The 16757-nt window shown below is 44.6% G+C and overlaps 1 protein-coding gene across 1 annotated transcript in view; it reads left to right on the forward strand.

Moving 5' to 3' along the window:
- The first annotated feature begins 280 nt into the window (after positions 1-280).
- The window catches only part of LOC116978948 (melatonin receptor type 1B-like), a 119599-nt gene continuing 103122 nt past the window's right edge, over positions 281-16757 (forward strand). Inside the window, exon 1 of the mRNA XM_033030257.1 lies at positions 281-672. Coding sequence (XP_032886148.1) covers positions 474-672 — 199 coding nt within the window. The 5' untranslated portion in view covers positions 281-473. The remainder of the gene's footprint in view (positions 673-16757) is intronic.

A 16757-nucleotide genomic window follows, 5' to 3' on the forward strand; every position in this document is an offset into this window, starting at 1 on the left:
CTCGCAGGCTCAGGACGGAGAGATGGCGAGAGTCCTGCAAGCGGGCAGGAGGAGGAGGAAGGGGGAAGGAGGAGAGAGGGGAGGGGGAGGAGGAGAGGGGCATCGTTACAACAGGTCGTCAAAACTAGTGAAGCAGCCCCTCTCAGAGGCAGGAAGCCTCGCAGCAACACTGCACATGGGCAAGTTGGAGAAAGCTGGCGTGCACGGAGGAACGCCGACTCTAGCTCAAGGTCCACCCATCGGAGAGAGAGGACCTCTATATAAAGGCGGTGCAATGGTGACAGGAGCGAGAGTGAAGACACCCAACATAAGTCTTCAATCCAGTTTGAGACGGGTGCTTGCGTGGAGCTAACTTTGAGAAGTAACGCTAGTTGGGCGATGGACGGATAGAGTGTGATGGGGGAGGACTCTCAGACGGCTTGTCCAAGACCCACATAGGGACTGAATGTGTCCTCCTGGAGGTCGGGTCTCGAATGCAAAGCAGAGCGGAGATGTCGGGAGAGGGGAACTGCTCGGAATCTGTCTCCTGGGCGTCGGAGCGGACTCCCTCGGCCGGCGTTGGGGTTACCACGGCACTGGCCTCGGTTCTGATCTTCACCACGGTGGTGGACATCGTGGGCAACGTGTTGGTCATCATCTCGGTCTTCAGGAACAGGAAGCTGAGGAACCCCGGTAAGGCAGAGCTGGCCGCCTGGCAATCTCCCTGGTGAAAGTTGAAGGTCCCATCAAAGTCTGGTCCACAGGCATTCGCTGGAGATGCGAATACCAGCACACGCGTGCGGAGCTCTAAGGGGTGGGACGGGTGAACTGAGACTGACTCTGTAAATACTTCGGTGACATTAAACACTTTGCCACAAAGAGCGGCGCTGAGTGTCACATCAACTCGGTGATAGAATTCAGGAACATTAGATTACATTATAGAAACCCTCCTTTTTGACCATAATACATTGTAGCTCGAAGGACCTGTGCAGCACAGGTACATGATGCCAAGACCAAATCTGCCTGTATATCATCCATATCCCTCCATTCTCTGCATATCCATCTGTCCATGTTAAAATATGTTAAATACCACTGTCCTACCTGCTTCTATCACCACCCCCTGTCAGCGAGTTCCAGGCACCCGCCACTCTGAGTAAAAAAACATGCCCGCACACATCCATTAAACTTTTCCCCTCTCATCGTAAAACTTTAGTACCAGACCTCTAGTTTTTGATTGTTCCATCCGTTGTTTCTTTAAACCATACAAACGTCTTAATCAAATAAGGGAAAGTACTGGCTTGTGTATTTGGAAATTCGCATTGGAAGATTGGCCGTATTATAGTTGGAACAGAACTAGAAATAAGTTCTAGCAGGTGCTAGTTTCCAAAGGAAAAACACAGAAAGTGCTGGAGTAACTCAGCGGGTCAGGCAGCATTTCTGAAGGTGTCTCTGGAGCGAGTCAGTAGGATCCCGACCCGAAGCGTCACATATCCATGTTCTCCAGAGATGCTGCCTGACCTGCTGAGTTACTCCAGCACTTTGTGTCTTTTTTTTGGGAATTAGATCACTTGTGTCTAATGTCCGGGGTGGACCCTGGACGATATGGACACGGTAACGATTATTTTGTTCTTTACTTGGTAACGTGGAGAGAAAAGCCCCTGGATCGTAAAATCAAACTTTTTTTCCCCACGGTGTCGTGAAATATCTACAGAAAATGCAAACTGATTCAGTAAAAAGTAAACTAGGAATTAAAAAATGCAATCGGGTTTACAACATAAACTTGAGAAGCTCCGGTTCCTACACAGTTCTTCAAGATAACTTGTACTCGATTACACTTGACCTTTTATCGAATACCTTGTGCAACTCCATGTTACCTTGTGTTATCGAGCAGGGGGTATCATAAAATAACGGCGCAGGACATGTTAACGCCAAGTAACGCGAAACTATTTCTAAGTACAAAGCAAGGAAAGCGACCAAAAAACTCGTTATGTGCAGCTTTCAAAACCAACGCATTCAATGCCAAAGCGTTGAAATGATTACTGAGCGAAACACCATGTGCTGGAGGAACTCGGCGGGTCTGACAGTGTCTGTGGTTGGAAATGGACAGACCACACTTCAGGTCGGGACCCTTCTTCACATCCCAATTCTGAAGGAGAGTTCGGACTCCAAACGTCCCCTGTCCATTCCCTCCCCAGATGCTGCCCGGTCAGCCGAGATCCTCCAGCACTTTGTGTTTTGCTCAAGCAAAATTCCAGCATCTGCAGTTCCTCTTTCCTCTGAAATAATTTCCTTCTGTTAGAACTGATTTAGCTTATATTTTGTTGATAATGATTGGACACAGCAGTTAGGAAGAGTTTTTTTCTCTTGACTTAACTGAAATAGTGTGCATACACCTTATCATAACTAACACATTTCAAACAGCTGAACTGTGTAGATTAACATTCAGATCACTAAAGCAATGTTATTCTGCACTACAACACCAAATTACTATCATAATGATCCAACTGTTAGAGGCAATTACTGTATCAGGAGAAAGCTACTCATTCCTTGCACTCTTACTTATATGGCATTGTGCTTATGTATAGTATGATTTTACTGGATTGTATGAAAATCAAAGCATTTCACTGTTTCTAGGTACATTTCTTGACCAGAATGCTGTCTTTCGTAGCGGGGTGTCAGCTACAAGTAGTTGGATAGACATTTTTCTCTGGAACACTGGAGGTTGTGGGGAGACTTGATAGAGGTTGTGAGAAACATAGATAGAGTAGACAGTCAGAATGTTTCTCGCAGGGTGGAAATTTCCAATGTTAGAGGGCACAGCTATGATCGGGGAGGGGGAACGTTTAATGGAGATGTGCGGGACAATTTTTTTACACAGTAATTAGTGGTGATCTGGAGGGGTGGTGGTGGAGGCAGAAACGATAGTGGCGTTTAGAAGGCGTTTAGAAGGCGTTTAGACAGGCACATGGAAGCAGGCAGCATGGAATAGAGGGATATGGATCATGTACAGGCAGATGAGCAGTTTGACGGCATCATGTTTGGCACTAACATTGTGGGATGAAATGCCTGTTCCTGTGCTGCACTGTTCTATGGTCTATGTTCTATGCCCTATGTTCTATGTGACAATAAGTTAACAACTACTAATTACTATGAGTGTATAGTTGACAGGAACGAAAGGAGTCAATTGTTGAACAATTACTAAAGGACGGGTGTAAGACTGGAATATGAAACTTTGGAAGTTTCACCCACAATGGCAGACTCATTTGAACTGTAAGACTAAGTTCAAGAAATGAATTTGACGGCATTGTTATGCTGCCAGACTTTTGTCAAAGTAGAGTACTTTCAATGGTACACGGTGTTAAAAAGGTGGCAGTTTAATTTGGGACTTAAATCCTGAATTATCTGTCGTGTGGAAATAATGTGCATGACTCTAAAGAGAAGGCAGTTGCACCATCCACCAGATAGTTCCAGCCTGTGAGAAGCCTCATGAGGTCCCACAGGAGGTCTATTGACATTGAGTGGAATCTTTCTTTACGGCAAGCAGCTGTGTGTCACCCGGTGCGAGTGCATCGGTGCAGAGAGATGTAGCTGCTAAATCAAACCAAGTCCGCTGAAGAATTCCAGCAATGCTGTGCACACTGGGCATTCTGGACTGCATACAGAGGAGCGGGTGAGGTCCACTGCCTGATGTGACAACATTTCCTGGAATGGCAACATTAGATTCCCTTACTCCAGGTTCAATCACAGAATCCTCTGACCCTTGAGTGATTAATTAGCATCAATGTCACATCAAAAAAAAATCAAAGTAAGCTGTATTCCAGATGAAAATATGTACAAAACAGGACAGACAAAACAAGGTTTGAAGAAGGGTCTCGACCCAAAACGTCACCCATTCCTTCTATCCAGTTCCGTTGAGTTACTCCAGCATGTTGTGTCTTTCTTCGGTGTAAACCAGCATCTGCAGTTCCTTCCTGCACAAAACAAAAACTGTGCAAAATTCCTCTGATATTCGCCACGGTTATACATACGTTTGTTACCTTTATATTTGGTAGTGTTCCCAAAAAACATAAATATACATAGAAACATAGGTGCAGGAGTAGGCCATTTGACCCTTCGAGCCAGCACCACCATTCAATATAATCATGGCTGATCATTTAAAATCAGTACCCTGTTCCTGCTTTTTCCCCATATCCCTTGATTCCTTTAGCACTAAGAGCTAAATCTAACTCTCTTGAAAACATCCCGTGAGTTGGCCTCCACTGCCTTCTGTGGCAGAGAATTCCACAGATTCACAACTCTCTGGGTGAAAAAGTTTTTCCTCATCTCAGTCCTAAATGGCCTACCGCTTATTCTTAAACTGTGACTCCTGGTTCTGGATAGCCGGCACCCTTGCCACTCATGTGGCCCCCTGGGGTGATATCCCTTCCCTTGTTTGAGGGGAGTCCCCACCACACCCTGCCCCAATGTGCAGCAGCACAGAGTCTTGGCGTTGGCTGCACCATGCTTATAATGGATAATCAGCTTGCAAGAACACAGTGGTAGGTCAATTTTTAAACATAGCCTTCAAAGCCTGTTGATTTTGAGAAAGTGATGGATGGTAACTTGGCATGGCCAGTTTAATTGAGTTTTGTTTATTGTCATGTGCAACAAGGCAATTAACATTTGTTTCATGCGAACTAATCAGCAGAAAGCCTACACATGATTACAATTGAGCCATCCACAGTGTACATGATAAAGGGAATAACGTTGACAAAGGGGGCATGATAAAGGTAACCTGATCTGTAACTCTGGTGAACAACGGGATAGATGAGTTTGTGTTTAGTTTATTGTCACGTACACTGAGGTACAGTGAAAAGCTTTTGTTACGAGCTAACCAGTCAGCGGAAAGACAACACATGATCACAATCGAGTCATTGACAGTGGGAATGTGTAAGGGAATAACGTGAATGACGTTTAGTGCAAGATAAAGCCAGTAAAGTGCAATCACAGATTGTCCAAGGGTCTCCAATGAGGTAGATAGTAGCCTGGACTGCTCTTTAGTTGTTGGTAGGATGGTTCAGTTGCCTGTTAACAGCTGGGAAGACACTGACTCTAAAATGATCCATACCATGGTGTGTGTGTGTTTCAGTATTACAAGTCGGACAGGGATTGCCGGGAAGATTTAATGTTTTTAGGCTTCAATAGTCTGCTGTTTGCTTTTTTGCTTAGCCAACCAAATATAGTGGCAGAGTAACATTCAGCCACTAGAGTTCGAGACTCATTGCTGGTCACAGGACTTCGATATCTACAACAGCAGTAGGTGAAGCATCCTGTCCCAGATTCAACTGGCAGTTTTAAAGCAGTCACGGTTGAGTAATTATGGATGATTCTTGTGGATCTGATTTTTATGCTCCTTAGATTCTCGGCACAATGCTGAAGACATCGGAATGAGCACAGCTGGTAGAGAATGATTTTACTGGCAAGGGATGCCAGATTTAAGGATAAAGAGTTTTTTTAGGAGTTGGCTTTTGTACCAGTGAAAAAGATAGCTGATCCCTTTGCTGTGCGTGTAACACACTTAAGTTTGAAATTCCACACCCTTCAACACTTTTTCCTTTAATTTTGCACATTTTCTGTTAGCGCCTTTAGTTTGGTTTCGGGATACAGCTGGAAACAGGCCCTTCAGCCCATCAAATCAAGATGCGAAGGGTACAGACAAGCTGGAAAGGATACAGAGAAGATTTACGAGAATGTTGCCAGGACTTGAGGGTCTGAGCTATAGGGAGAGATTGAGTAGGCTGGGACTCTATTCCTTGGAGCGCAGGAGGATGAGCGGTGATCTTACAGAGGTATATGAAATAATGAGAAAAATAGATCAGGTAGATGCACAGACTCTTGCCCAGAGTAGGTGAATCGAGGACAAAGGACATAGGTTTAAGGTGAAGGGGAAAAGATTTAATAGGAATCTGAAGGGTAGCTTTCTCACACAAACGGTGGTGGGTGTATGGAACGAGCTGTCAGAGGAGGCAGTTGAAGTAGGGACTATCTCAACTTTTAAGAAACAGTTAGACAGGCCCATGGATAGGACAGGCTTGGAGGGATATGGGCCAAACGCAGGCAGATGGAAATAGTGTAGATGGGACATGTTGGCCGGTGTGGGCAAGTTGGGCTGAAGGGCCTGTTTCCACACTATATGACTCTCTGACTATGACCAGCGATCGCCCGTACACTAGTTCTGTCCTACACACTAGGGATAATTCACAGAAGCCAATTACCCTACTAACCTGCATGTCTTTGGAATGTGGTAGGAACTGGAGCACCCGGGGAAACCCCACACGGTTACAGGGAGAACATGCAAACTCCGTATAGACAGTATCCGTAGTCAGGATCAAACCCAGGTCACTAGCGCTGTAAGGCAGCAACTCTAACACTGCGTCACTACACACGTCCCTCGGGTCAATGTTTATATTTCTTCTTACAATAATAAAATGACTCGGCATGAAGACAGATTTTTCTAACTTCTCTTGAACATCAGAAGTACATTTTTGATTGTCCCATAGGTAACTGAAATAGCAAATGCAATTCCTTGACCTGCAATAGAATAAAATTGTTCCATTTTATTTGATTCCAACACTCCTTTTAGTTCCAGAGAAATTAATTTCATAAGCGCCTCACACAACCTGCGTCAAAGCTGCAAATAATAAGAAACATTTTGTATTTCAATCATATTCAACAAAATTCCAGTTCTGATATTACAATAAACCTTACGTGATAAATTATGACAAAAACATAATCAATATGAATTTACATTACCAACCTGAAGATTCTCTGAAAATACTTAGTTCATAAAACTTAATTACTTGCCAAAGTTTATGATTTGATTTACAATATTGTAGTTTTATATATGGAAAATAATCGATTAACCTTTTAATTATTCACATGGAGTAATTTGTGGATTCTATGAATTAACAAACATATTCTGCATGATTATGTCAATTTTATCCAAAATAACATATTTTTTGTTTGTATTGTGGTATAGATTAAATACATCTTCCAACCTTTCTCCTAACCAGTGTAGACACAAAATGCTGGAGTAACTCAGCGAGACAGGCAGCATCTCGGGAGAGAAGGAATGGGTGACGTTTCGGGTTGAGACCCTTCTTCCGACAAAGAGCCAGACTGAAGAAGGATCTCAGCCCGAAACGTCACCCATTCCTTCTCTCCCGAGGTGCTGCCTGTCTCGCTGAGTTACGCCAGCATCTTCGGTTTAAACCAGCTTCTGCTTATCCTTCCTAACCAGAGTATCCATACTATCCACAAAAAAGTCTTAAATGGTGATATTCTGCTGATTTTAACTGGACCATGTTGTAATTTATCTCATCGGAACTGTGCAGTGAGTTTTAAGAATGTAAAAGTCCTATTAATATTTTTTTACCGCTTGAATGACCAAAAGGTCACCCCATTATTGTCTTACTGCTTGAAGTATTGATGATGAAAACCGGGGGGAACAGACAGATGTTCCAAGATAGGACTCAATTTTATGAAACTACTGCGGCATAAAGGTAAAATACACGAGGCATTTATTTTATTAAAGTGATGAAGAAAGATTATCGTGCCGATCCCAATATTAGTAGATTTACCTCATATCACTGCAGTGAACCTCGTTTGAACAGACCACTTTATAATGGATTTGGTTATAGCGTGTGGATCTGCTGTCCACCCCTGCCACCGCCGACAAGTAGCGCCACTTTCAGGTTGGACCTTCACCACTGCCAGCCCACACAGCTTCCTCTGCCTCTGCCAAGCCGCGCCTGCCACAGCCACCACCACCGCCGACCCGTACCTGCACTCTGGCCGCCCACGGGCCGCGACCATCGACTCTGCCGATTCTCGCCTCTCCCCCGGCCACCAGCAGGTCACTCACCTGGATTTCAGGCCCAACTCCAGACCGAGAGGCTGAAGAAGGTTCTCGACATGAAACGTCAACTATCAATGTTCTCCAGAGATGCTGCCTGACCGCTGAGTTACTCCAGTGTATTGTAACCAGCAACTACAGTTGTTTGTTTCTACTAGTTACACAATGATAATCCCTTACTCCATTATAGTGGACAATCGGCAATAATGGACACCATTCCCCCCCCTCCCCTCCTCCCCTTGTGGCCCATTATAACGAGGGTTCATTGTATAATGATCTATATTATGCCCCTGCGATCTACAGCTCATTGTAACATTGAAAGGAGGAGAATCGCTGTCTTTCTATGATGCATAAAGGGCAAGGCTTTTGGTTTACTATGGACACATGTACCGAGATACAATGAGAAACAATATACTATTTTGTGAAATATACAGGCAGATCATACCATTCCTTCTCTCCAGAGATACTGCCTGTCCCGCTGTGTTACTCTAGCATTTTGTGTCTACCAGACCATACATACATGTGGCACAGTGGCGCAGCTGGTAGATCTGCTGCCTCACAGCGCCACGACCTGGATTTGAACCTAACCTCTGGTGTGGAGTTAGTGGAGTTAGTTGTTAGTGTGGAGTTAGCATGTTCTCCTTGTGACTGTGTGGGTTTCCTCTGGGTGCTGCGGTTTCCTCCCACATCCCAGAGACGTGCAGCTTTGTAGGTTCATTGGCCTTTGTACATTGCCCCTCGTGTGTAGGGAGTGCATGCGAAAGTGGGATAGCATGGACGTAGTGTGTGAATGGGCAATTGATGGCTGGAGTGGACAGGGTGGGCCAAAGGGCCTGTTTCCATGCTGTATCTCCAGTAAATGGAAACGAATACTTCAGATAGTCCAAATGAAAAAGAGAAACAGTGTAGAATATAATGCTACAGCTAAAGAGCAAGTGCAGACAAAAAAATGCAAGGGACACAGTGAGGTAGATTGGAAGATTTAGAGTTTATTCTTAACCTATGAGAGGTCCATTCAAAAGTTTGATAACAGCGCGGAAGAAGCTTTTCTTGAATCTGATGGTGCGTACTTTCAGGCTTTTATACAGTATCTTGTGCCTAACAGGCGCGGGGAGAACAGGAGTGTCTGGGGTGTGTGAGCCAACCATGATTACGTTATAATACTTGAAAGCGCATGGCCATATTTCAAATCTATTTCACACACCACAAAGAAAAATATTTTGCCGCCTATTGTGAGGTGATAGCTCACTAACTTCCCCTCTGAAATGGTCAGCAAGGCATTCAATTGTTTGGTAGTCTATTCTGGCTTTTGTAGACTGAATTAGTTCCCCTCCATGTCGAACAGCACTTGGATAAAGTGTTGAAGATATCAATGACATTGAACTTATTCCAGGTGGAGGAAGTTAAACATCTCTCACCAAGACTGGATTGCCAGCACCACCAGTGATATAGTGGCTCATTCCCAACGGATGTTGCTGCCAAATTCGACAAGTAGACGGTAGTGAGCGGATCAACACAAAAATTGTGCCATACATACAATTTGGGGCGGCACGGTGGCGCCAGAGACCCAGGTTCGATCCTCTGTAAGGAATCTGTATGTTCTCTCCGTGTCCACGTGGGTTTTCTCCAGGTGCTCTGGTTTCCTCCCACACTCCAAAGATGAACAAGCTTGTAGGTTAATTGACCTTGATAAAAATAGTAAATTGTCCCCAGTGTGAGGGATAGTGCTCGTGTACGGGGATTGCTGGTCGGCGCGGACTCGGTGGGCCGAAGGTCCTATTTCCGTGCTGTACCGATGCACCAAACTAAATTAACCTAATCTTAATAGGCTATTTAACCATCATTTCTTGATGCTCAATAGGATTAAAGGGATGTGTAGTAAATATTTGGGATGGCACAGTGACGCAGCTGGTAGTGTTGCAGCCCCACTGTTTGAGAGACTGGGTTTGATGCTGACCTTGGGTGCTGTCTGTGTGGAGATTGCATGTTCGTTCTATGATCTGTGGGTTTCCCCCATGTCACAAACGCATGCAGGTTTTTAGGTTAATTGGCCATTGTAAAATTGCTCCTCGTATGTAGGGAGTTGTTGTAAAAGTGGGATAACATAGAACTAGTGTGAATGGGTGATCGATGGTCAGTGTGGGCTGAAGGGCCTGTTTTCATGCTGTATTTTTCAATCAATTCAATCCATCAATTTCAGTTTGATGACCTTTCATTAGAACTAGGAAATAATAGAAATTAAACGTTTGCAGGGCAAAGGTGTACAAAGAATAGATTCTCCGCAACATAAAACGTATTTGATTTCTACCTTTTCCTAGTTTTGACGAGAACTCTTTGACAAGGATCATTAACTATCTTTCTCTCTTCACAGATGCTGCCTGACCTGCGGAGTGTTTCCAAACTTTTCTTTATTTTCTCTCGTTAATTTCAGCATCTGCAGTATTTTAGTTTTTGCAGTATTCATTGAATCTGATGTTGAAACAGAGTTGCAGATGAGAAATGTTACTCCAATGAGCCAAATATTCCAGTATGCCATTGAGTTTAGTGGTCCAAAGAAGCTGTACAGTAGCACTTGGGAGAAGCTGAATGTGGCGGCTTGTCTAGGTTGTGTGGAATCCTTCCAAACTCTTGAGGATTTTGAGCTGAATGTTCACTAATTACTGTGGTTAATACGATCAATAGTTATGTTTGGACACTGCTTTCAAAAGTAGAGCATCGGAGATGAGATGATAAACTCTGAGGTTGGCAGGATGGAAAATAAACGGTGCTGTGGTTAAAATGAACTGCAGCAATAATTACAGGTTGGATCTTTGTTTATCTACAGAGAAATAATCGGAATTTAAAATGTCAATACTGTGTATTGAATGTAGATTCTACTCACAGTCTGAACTCTGCGGAATTGTAAAGCAATTACCTTCTTTATGATGTATGTTGTAAACTTGTTTTTTAATGCAATATATTTTAAAAAGCTGGTAGAGCTGCTGCCTCACAGCGCCAGAGACCCGGGTTTGATCCTGACCTCAGGTGCTGTCCCTGTGGAGTTTGCATGTTCTCCCTGTGACTGGGGGAGTTTCCTCCCAAATCCAAAAGATGTGCAGGTTTGTAGGTTAATTGGCCTCTGTAAATTGCCCAATGTGTGTAGAGAGGGTATGAGAAAGTGGGATAACATAGAACCAGTGTGAATGGGTGCTCGATGGTTGGCATGGACTCGGTGGGCCGAAGGGTCCATTTCCATGTGCTATCTTTCAGTCAATTCAATCAAAATGCTAGCAACCTCTTTCAAGCTTGTTGAAAAGCACAATCATTGCACCCACCTGTTGCATCAAAGGAATACAATACATTGCTGGAATAAATTAATTTAGAGAAATGAAATGTATCAAAGTCAGATTCTAATTTCAGATTTAAAACAAAGCCTAACCGGAGAGTTTAGATAAAAAACGATCTATGAGGATGACATTTTCTTCATTTAAAACCACTGCTTGTGGCTTCATCTTAAATTATTACCTTGCAATTAGTCCAATGTTGAGCATTCTTCCCAGCAAGGACTGTTTCCAGTAAGATGTTAGCCTGATAGTGAAGCCAGGGGGATTATACAGGCATAACCTATTTCTACTGAGATGAGTTCAGTTTAGTTTATTGTCACATGTGGCGAGGCACAGTGAAAATCTTTTTTGCTGCATGCTAACTAGTCTGTGGAAAGACTATACAGTTTTAAAAATCAAAATAAACTTTATTCAGGATTAAAAATACATACAGAACAAGAAATGTGCAGAAATTCTTCCAACATTCTCAGTGGCCATTTATACATTCATTAGCATCATATTTGGTAATGTTGACAGAAATATTTTGGGACGACACAATGGCGCAGCGGTAGAGTTGCTGCCTTACAGCGCCAGAAACCCGGGTTCAATCCTAACTACGGGTGCTGTCTGTGTGGAGTTTGAACGTTCACCCCGTGTTGTGCTGCAGCAAGCAAGAATTTCATTGTCCTATCTGGGACACATGACAATAAAAACTCGCGTGAGACGCTTGACCTGCGTGGGTTTTCCCTGCAATCTCCGGTTTCCTCCCACACTCCAAAGACAAACAGGTTTGCAAGTTAATTGGCTTGGTATAACTGTAAATTGTCCCTGGTGTGTGGGTGTTGTTAATGTATGGGGGTCGCTGGTCGGTGCAGACTTGGTGGGCCGAAGGGCCTGTTTCCGTGCTGTATCTCTAAACTAAAAACAAAACTAAAATATCCTTACACCCGGCAGCCTTGCCACTCACATGGCCCCCCTGGGGTGATATCCCTTCCCTTGTTTGAGGGGCATCTTCACCTCACCCTGCCCCTCAATGTGCATCAGCACAAGTACCCTAGTCTGTGGTCCTCCCCCACAGAGCCTTGGCGTTGGCTGCACCGAGCTTCATTGTTTCCCTCAGCACGTACTCCTGCAGCCTGGAGCGGGCCAGTCAGCATCATTCCCCGCACGGACATCTCGCTCTGCTGGGAAGTCAAAAAAGTTGTGGGCAGACCAGAGAGCATCTTTCACCGAGTTGATGACCATCCAACAGCACTTGACATCCGTCTCTACATGTTTACAATCGAGCCATACACACTGTACAGATACAAGATAAAGGGAATAATGTTTAGTGCAAGGTAAAGTCCAGTAATGTCCAATTAAAGATAGTCAGAGAGTCTCCAATGAGGTGAATGAATGAATGAATGAGTACTTTATTGTCACATGTGACAAGTCACAGTGATATTCTTTGTTTTGCATATGAACTTTGTCCACACCCCCCACGGTGGCCCCCCCACACTGGGTGCTCCTTTGCTCCCCCACCCCCCTCACAGTGGTCCCACCACGCCAGGTCCTCCTTTGTTCTTTCAGGACTGTCCTCTAGTTGTTGGTGGGATGGTTCAGTTGCCTGGGTGGTGAATTCAGGGGCAAGGACACAATCTATAAACGAGTACTGTGAAATTTAGAAGGTTTGTAAAGACACAATGCAGTCTCGGTCTAATTAAATAAGGAACCGCCCGCGGGACTGACTGCACTAATCTTGCTCAATGGATGAGACGTTGTGAACGACTCTGACTTCCCATCAAAGGAGAGGTGAAGAGTTTGTAAGTTTACGGCAGTCAGGAAAGTGGGGTTAGTCATGTCAATAGCTTTTAAATGTGCATCCTGATGGAAAGACGGACATTCCTCAGCAGGTGAGAGAAATAGAGTTGATGCATCAAGGCAAGGACATTTCATCACACCTCCACTTCTTCCTTCCTCTTCAACAAACTTTCTGCTTATTCCCCCTGTCACGCTGCTTGTTGACTTCAGTAGAATTGAATATGCAGCGGTGAATGAAACCAGGTCTTGTGGTGCTGGTGATCAAATCAATCTGGTTCTCCCTCGGTCTGTCTAATACACTTTTGAGACAATGGACACAGACTTGTGTGTCATGGGTGTGAGTGACTTCCTGAAGTCTTCTCTTTTGCTCCTTTGTGTTTGGCGAGCCCGTGACCTTTCCCGATTAAAATTGAAACACGCTGGAAGGGGTTTTGCGCTGTGTGCCGTCTCCTGGTCGGGAAACGTTGCAGCGAGTTGTTGACATAGACTGATCGGATCGAGGAACCAGTCAAAGGTATAGTCATGTGTAATGGCATCCTAACTAACTTCATTATCCCAGCTACAATCTTCATTCAGATCGCCCTGAAGTGTGAGGTGAAACGTTCATGCATGCTGGATCTAAATTAATCCAGTTTAAAAATACTTACTGATCTCATAGTGGTTTCACCACTGTATATAATGGTAGGCAGTGGCTGATAAACTATCAATTAACATGATCAGCAGAAATACGATGTGACGATTGTGGCATCACCACCCTTTAAATCCGTTGAGGGGTGGGGAGGGGAAGATTTAATTTTGAGTTGATAAATTCCTAAATGATAGGAGCAAATTTAGGCCGTTCAAATCTACTCTGCAATTCAATCATGGCTGATCTATCTTTCCCTCTCAACTCCACTCTCCTGCCTTCTCCACATAACTCCTGATACTCATACCAATCAAGAATCTATCGATCTCTGCCTTAAAAATATCTATTGACTTGGCCTCCACAGCGTCTGCATCTTTCGCCCAACTGGAGCGGGGGGGGGGGGGGGGGGGGGGGGGGGGAGGGGTGGGGGAAAGAAGGAACGGCTGGGGTGTGACGTCTTTGATTATGTTGCTGTTTTCAATGGTGGGGAGTCTGGTCTTTGTAGTGGACTTCGCTACATTCACCGATAGACACAAAATGCTGGAGTAACTCAACGGGACAGGCAGCATCTCTGGAGAGAAGGGATGGGTGGCGTTTCATGTCGAGACCCTTCTTCAGACTGAAAGTCACGGGAAAGGGAAATGAAAGATATAAACGCTGAACATCTGGTTGCTAAACACTTTAATTCCCCTTCCCATTCCCACACTGACCTTTCAGTCCCAGGCCTCCTCCATTGTCAGACTGAGACTAAATGCAAATTGGAGGAACAGCACCTCATATTTCGCTTGGGCAGCTTACAACCCAGTGGTAACTTCAAATTCCCTCCGTCTCTCACCCTCCCCCACCCAAGTCACACCAGTTTCTCGTTTTCACCCAGCAACCAGCTGACAATGTCCTGTTTCCTTTATCATTGTTTTTTTGCATATCTTTCATTCATTGTTCTATATCTCGTCTATATTTCCCTTTCTCGTGACTTTCAGTCTGAAGAAGGGTCTCAACCTGAAACGTCACCCTATTCCTTCCCTCCAGAGCTGCTGCCTATCCCGCTGAGTTACTCCCGCCTTTTGTGTCCAGCTGTGGATGTAGCCAAGTCCATCACAATGACCAGACTCCCCAACATTGGAAGCAGCCAACGTTAATCTTCGGTTTAAACCAGCATCTGCAGTCCCTTCCTACACATTTCTCCTGGCTACATCCACGCCTCTGTGCAATTTCCCGTGGTCTTGGGCAAAGCCTTTCTCCAACCGAGCTGTGATTCAACCCAAGAGTATGTTGTCCGTTTGCCGGCTTTGCCATACCCTCTCCTTGATATATTGGCTCCCTCCACTCAATTCTTTCAGTTCCAGATGAAAGATCCCAACATAAAATGTTGACTGTCCATTTCCCTCCACGTATGCTGCCTGACCCACTGAGTTCCTCCGGCAGCTCGTGTTTTATCCCAGGAATCTCGTTGTGTTCGGAGTGCCGTGCTTCATTGCTGTGCCAGAATCACACGTGAACAGAAACACACGATTAGAATGAAGTTGATGCAAAGGGTCCTATCCCTCCACGTAACCCCAGTCATCCTTTGCCCAGCAGGTTATGGTCACAGGCTCCATACACTTGGTCATTTCCAGACGGAATCACAGTGGGAAACAATCATGCGCAGGCTGCAGGCGGAATGAGGCTTTGGACTGCTTATAGAAATATATATTTTCTATCTATTCTCCTGGAAACTTACACTCTGCGAATCAAGGTCACAGCTTCCTGAACTTTAGAGTTTCAATTTTGAAATGCAAATATTCCTTCTTTTGAATATTGGCACACAGTGACTGCAGTACAAGCCGTCTACGACTGCACTGAGCCAACTCAGCAATGTTAAATGAGCAGCATCTCCCTCACACACCTTTAACCTCTATCACCTAAATGGTCGAGAGCCAGCAGGGTATGGGAATCCAACCAGTCGGGAATTCAAGTGGCAGATCACCTTGTAGCAATGTTACAAAATTTTGAGATTTAAAAAAAGGTAAGTTTTGTAACATACCTACACCTTGTCTTGAACACATATTGCTGTCTATTCACGTTCACTGGAACAAGCCGAGGGGAGTACCTTCACCATACTCCGAAGAGAAGGTGGCTTCTCGCTACTATGTTTAGGGGCAGCTGAGGCTGGGCACTAAATGTTGGAGTTGCAAATTGGTGCAGCTAGTACAGTGGTTACCTCATGTCTCCAATGACCAAGCTTAATTTGGCCTTCGGTATTCTGTGTGTGTTTGTGTGTGTGTATGTGTGAGCGTGAGTGCGTGCGGGTGTCCGAAATCTTCAGTTTCCTCCCACACTCCAAAGACGTACAGGGCCTAGATTAATTGGCTTGGTGTATAATGTATGTATGTGTGTGTGTGTGTGTGTATGTGTGCATGTGTAGGCGTGTGTATGTGGAGCGTGCTTGCTCTCCCTGCTGCCCCTGTGTGTTTCCTCCGGGTGCTCCAGTTTTCTCCCACTTCCAGAAGATGGGCAGGTTGGTCGGTTAATTGGACATTGTAAATGCTCTATGGTGTGGAGATGAATGGTAGTATGTCAGGGGAGTTTACGGAACTGCATGGAGACTAAGAAATGGGATTGGCATTGGCATGGTATCAACGGGTACTTGATGGATGGCGCGGACTTGGTGAGCCAAAGGTGCTGATTCTATAAGCAGACTTCAATGTTGACATCTTGAGATATGAATAAAAAGACGCAGAAGTTGAAACTGTCTAATGGATGAACTCTGCGGGTCAGGCAGCATCTGACAAGAGAACGCACAAGCAACGTTGTGGCTTGGTACCATCCTTCCCCAGATGCTGCCTGACCCGCTGAGCTCCTCCAGCATTTTATATTTCGATCAAGATTCTAGCATCTGCAGACTCTCTCTCCAACCAATCGATGTGTTTAGTTTGCAAAATCTTTAGGAAATTCCTTGAAATAAATATGAATACTTTGAACTCTTTTGCCAGGATAAGGTTAAAGTTATATGCATATGATAATTGAACCCATTAAAAAATAGAGTGTCACAAAATGCTGGACAAACTCAGCGGGCCAGGCAGCATCTCCAGGGACAAGGAATGGTTGAAACCCTTCTTTAGACTGTCTGGTTTCCTCGCCTACCCTATCTTCAGTATATATCAGCATCTACAGTTCC

This window comes from Amblyraja radiata, chromosome 12, assembly GCF_010909765.2.
Source record: "Amblyraja radiata isolate CabotCenter1 chromosome 12, sAmbRad1.1.pri, whole genome shotgun sequence".
NCBI lineage: Eukaryota > Metazoa > Chordata > Chondrichthyes > Rajiformes > Rajidae > Amblyraja > Amblyraja radiata.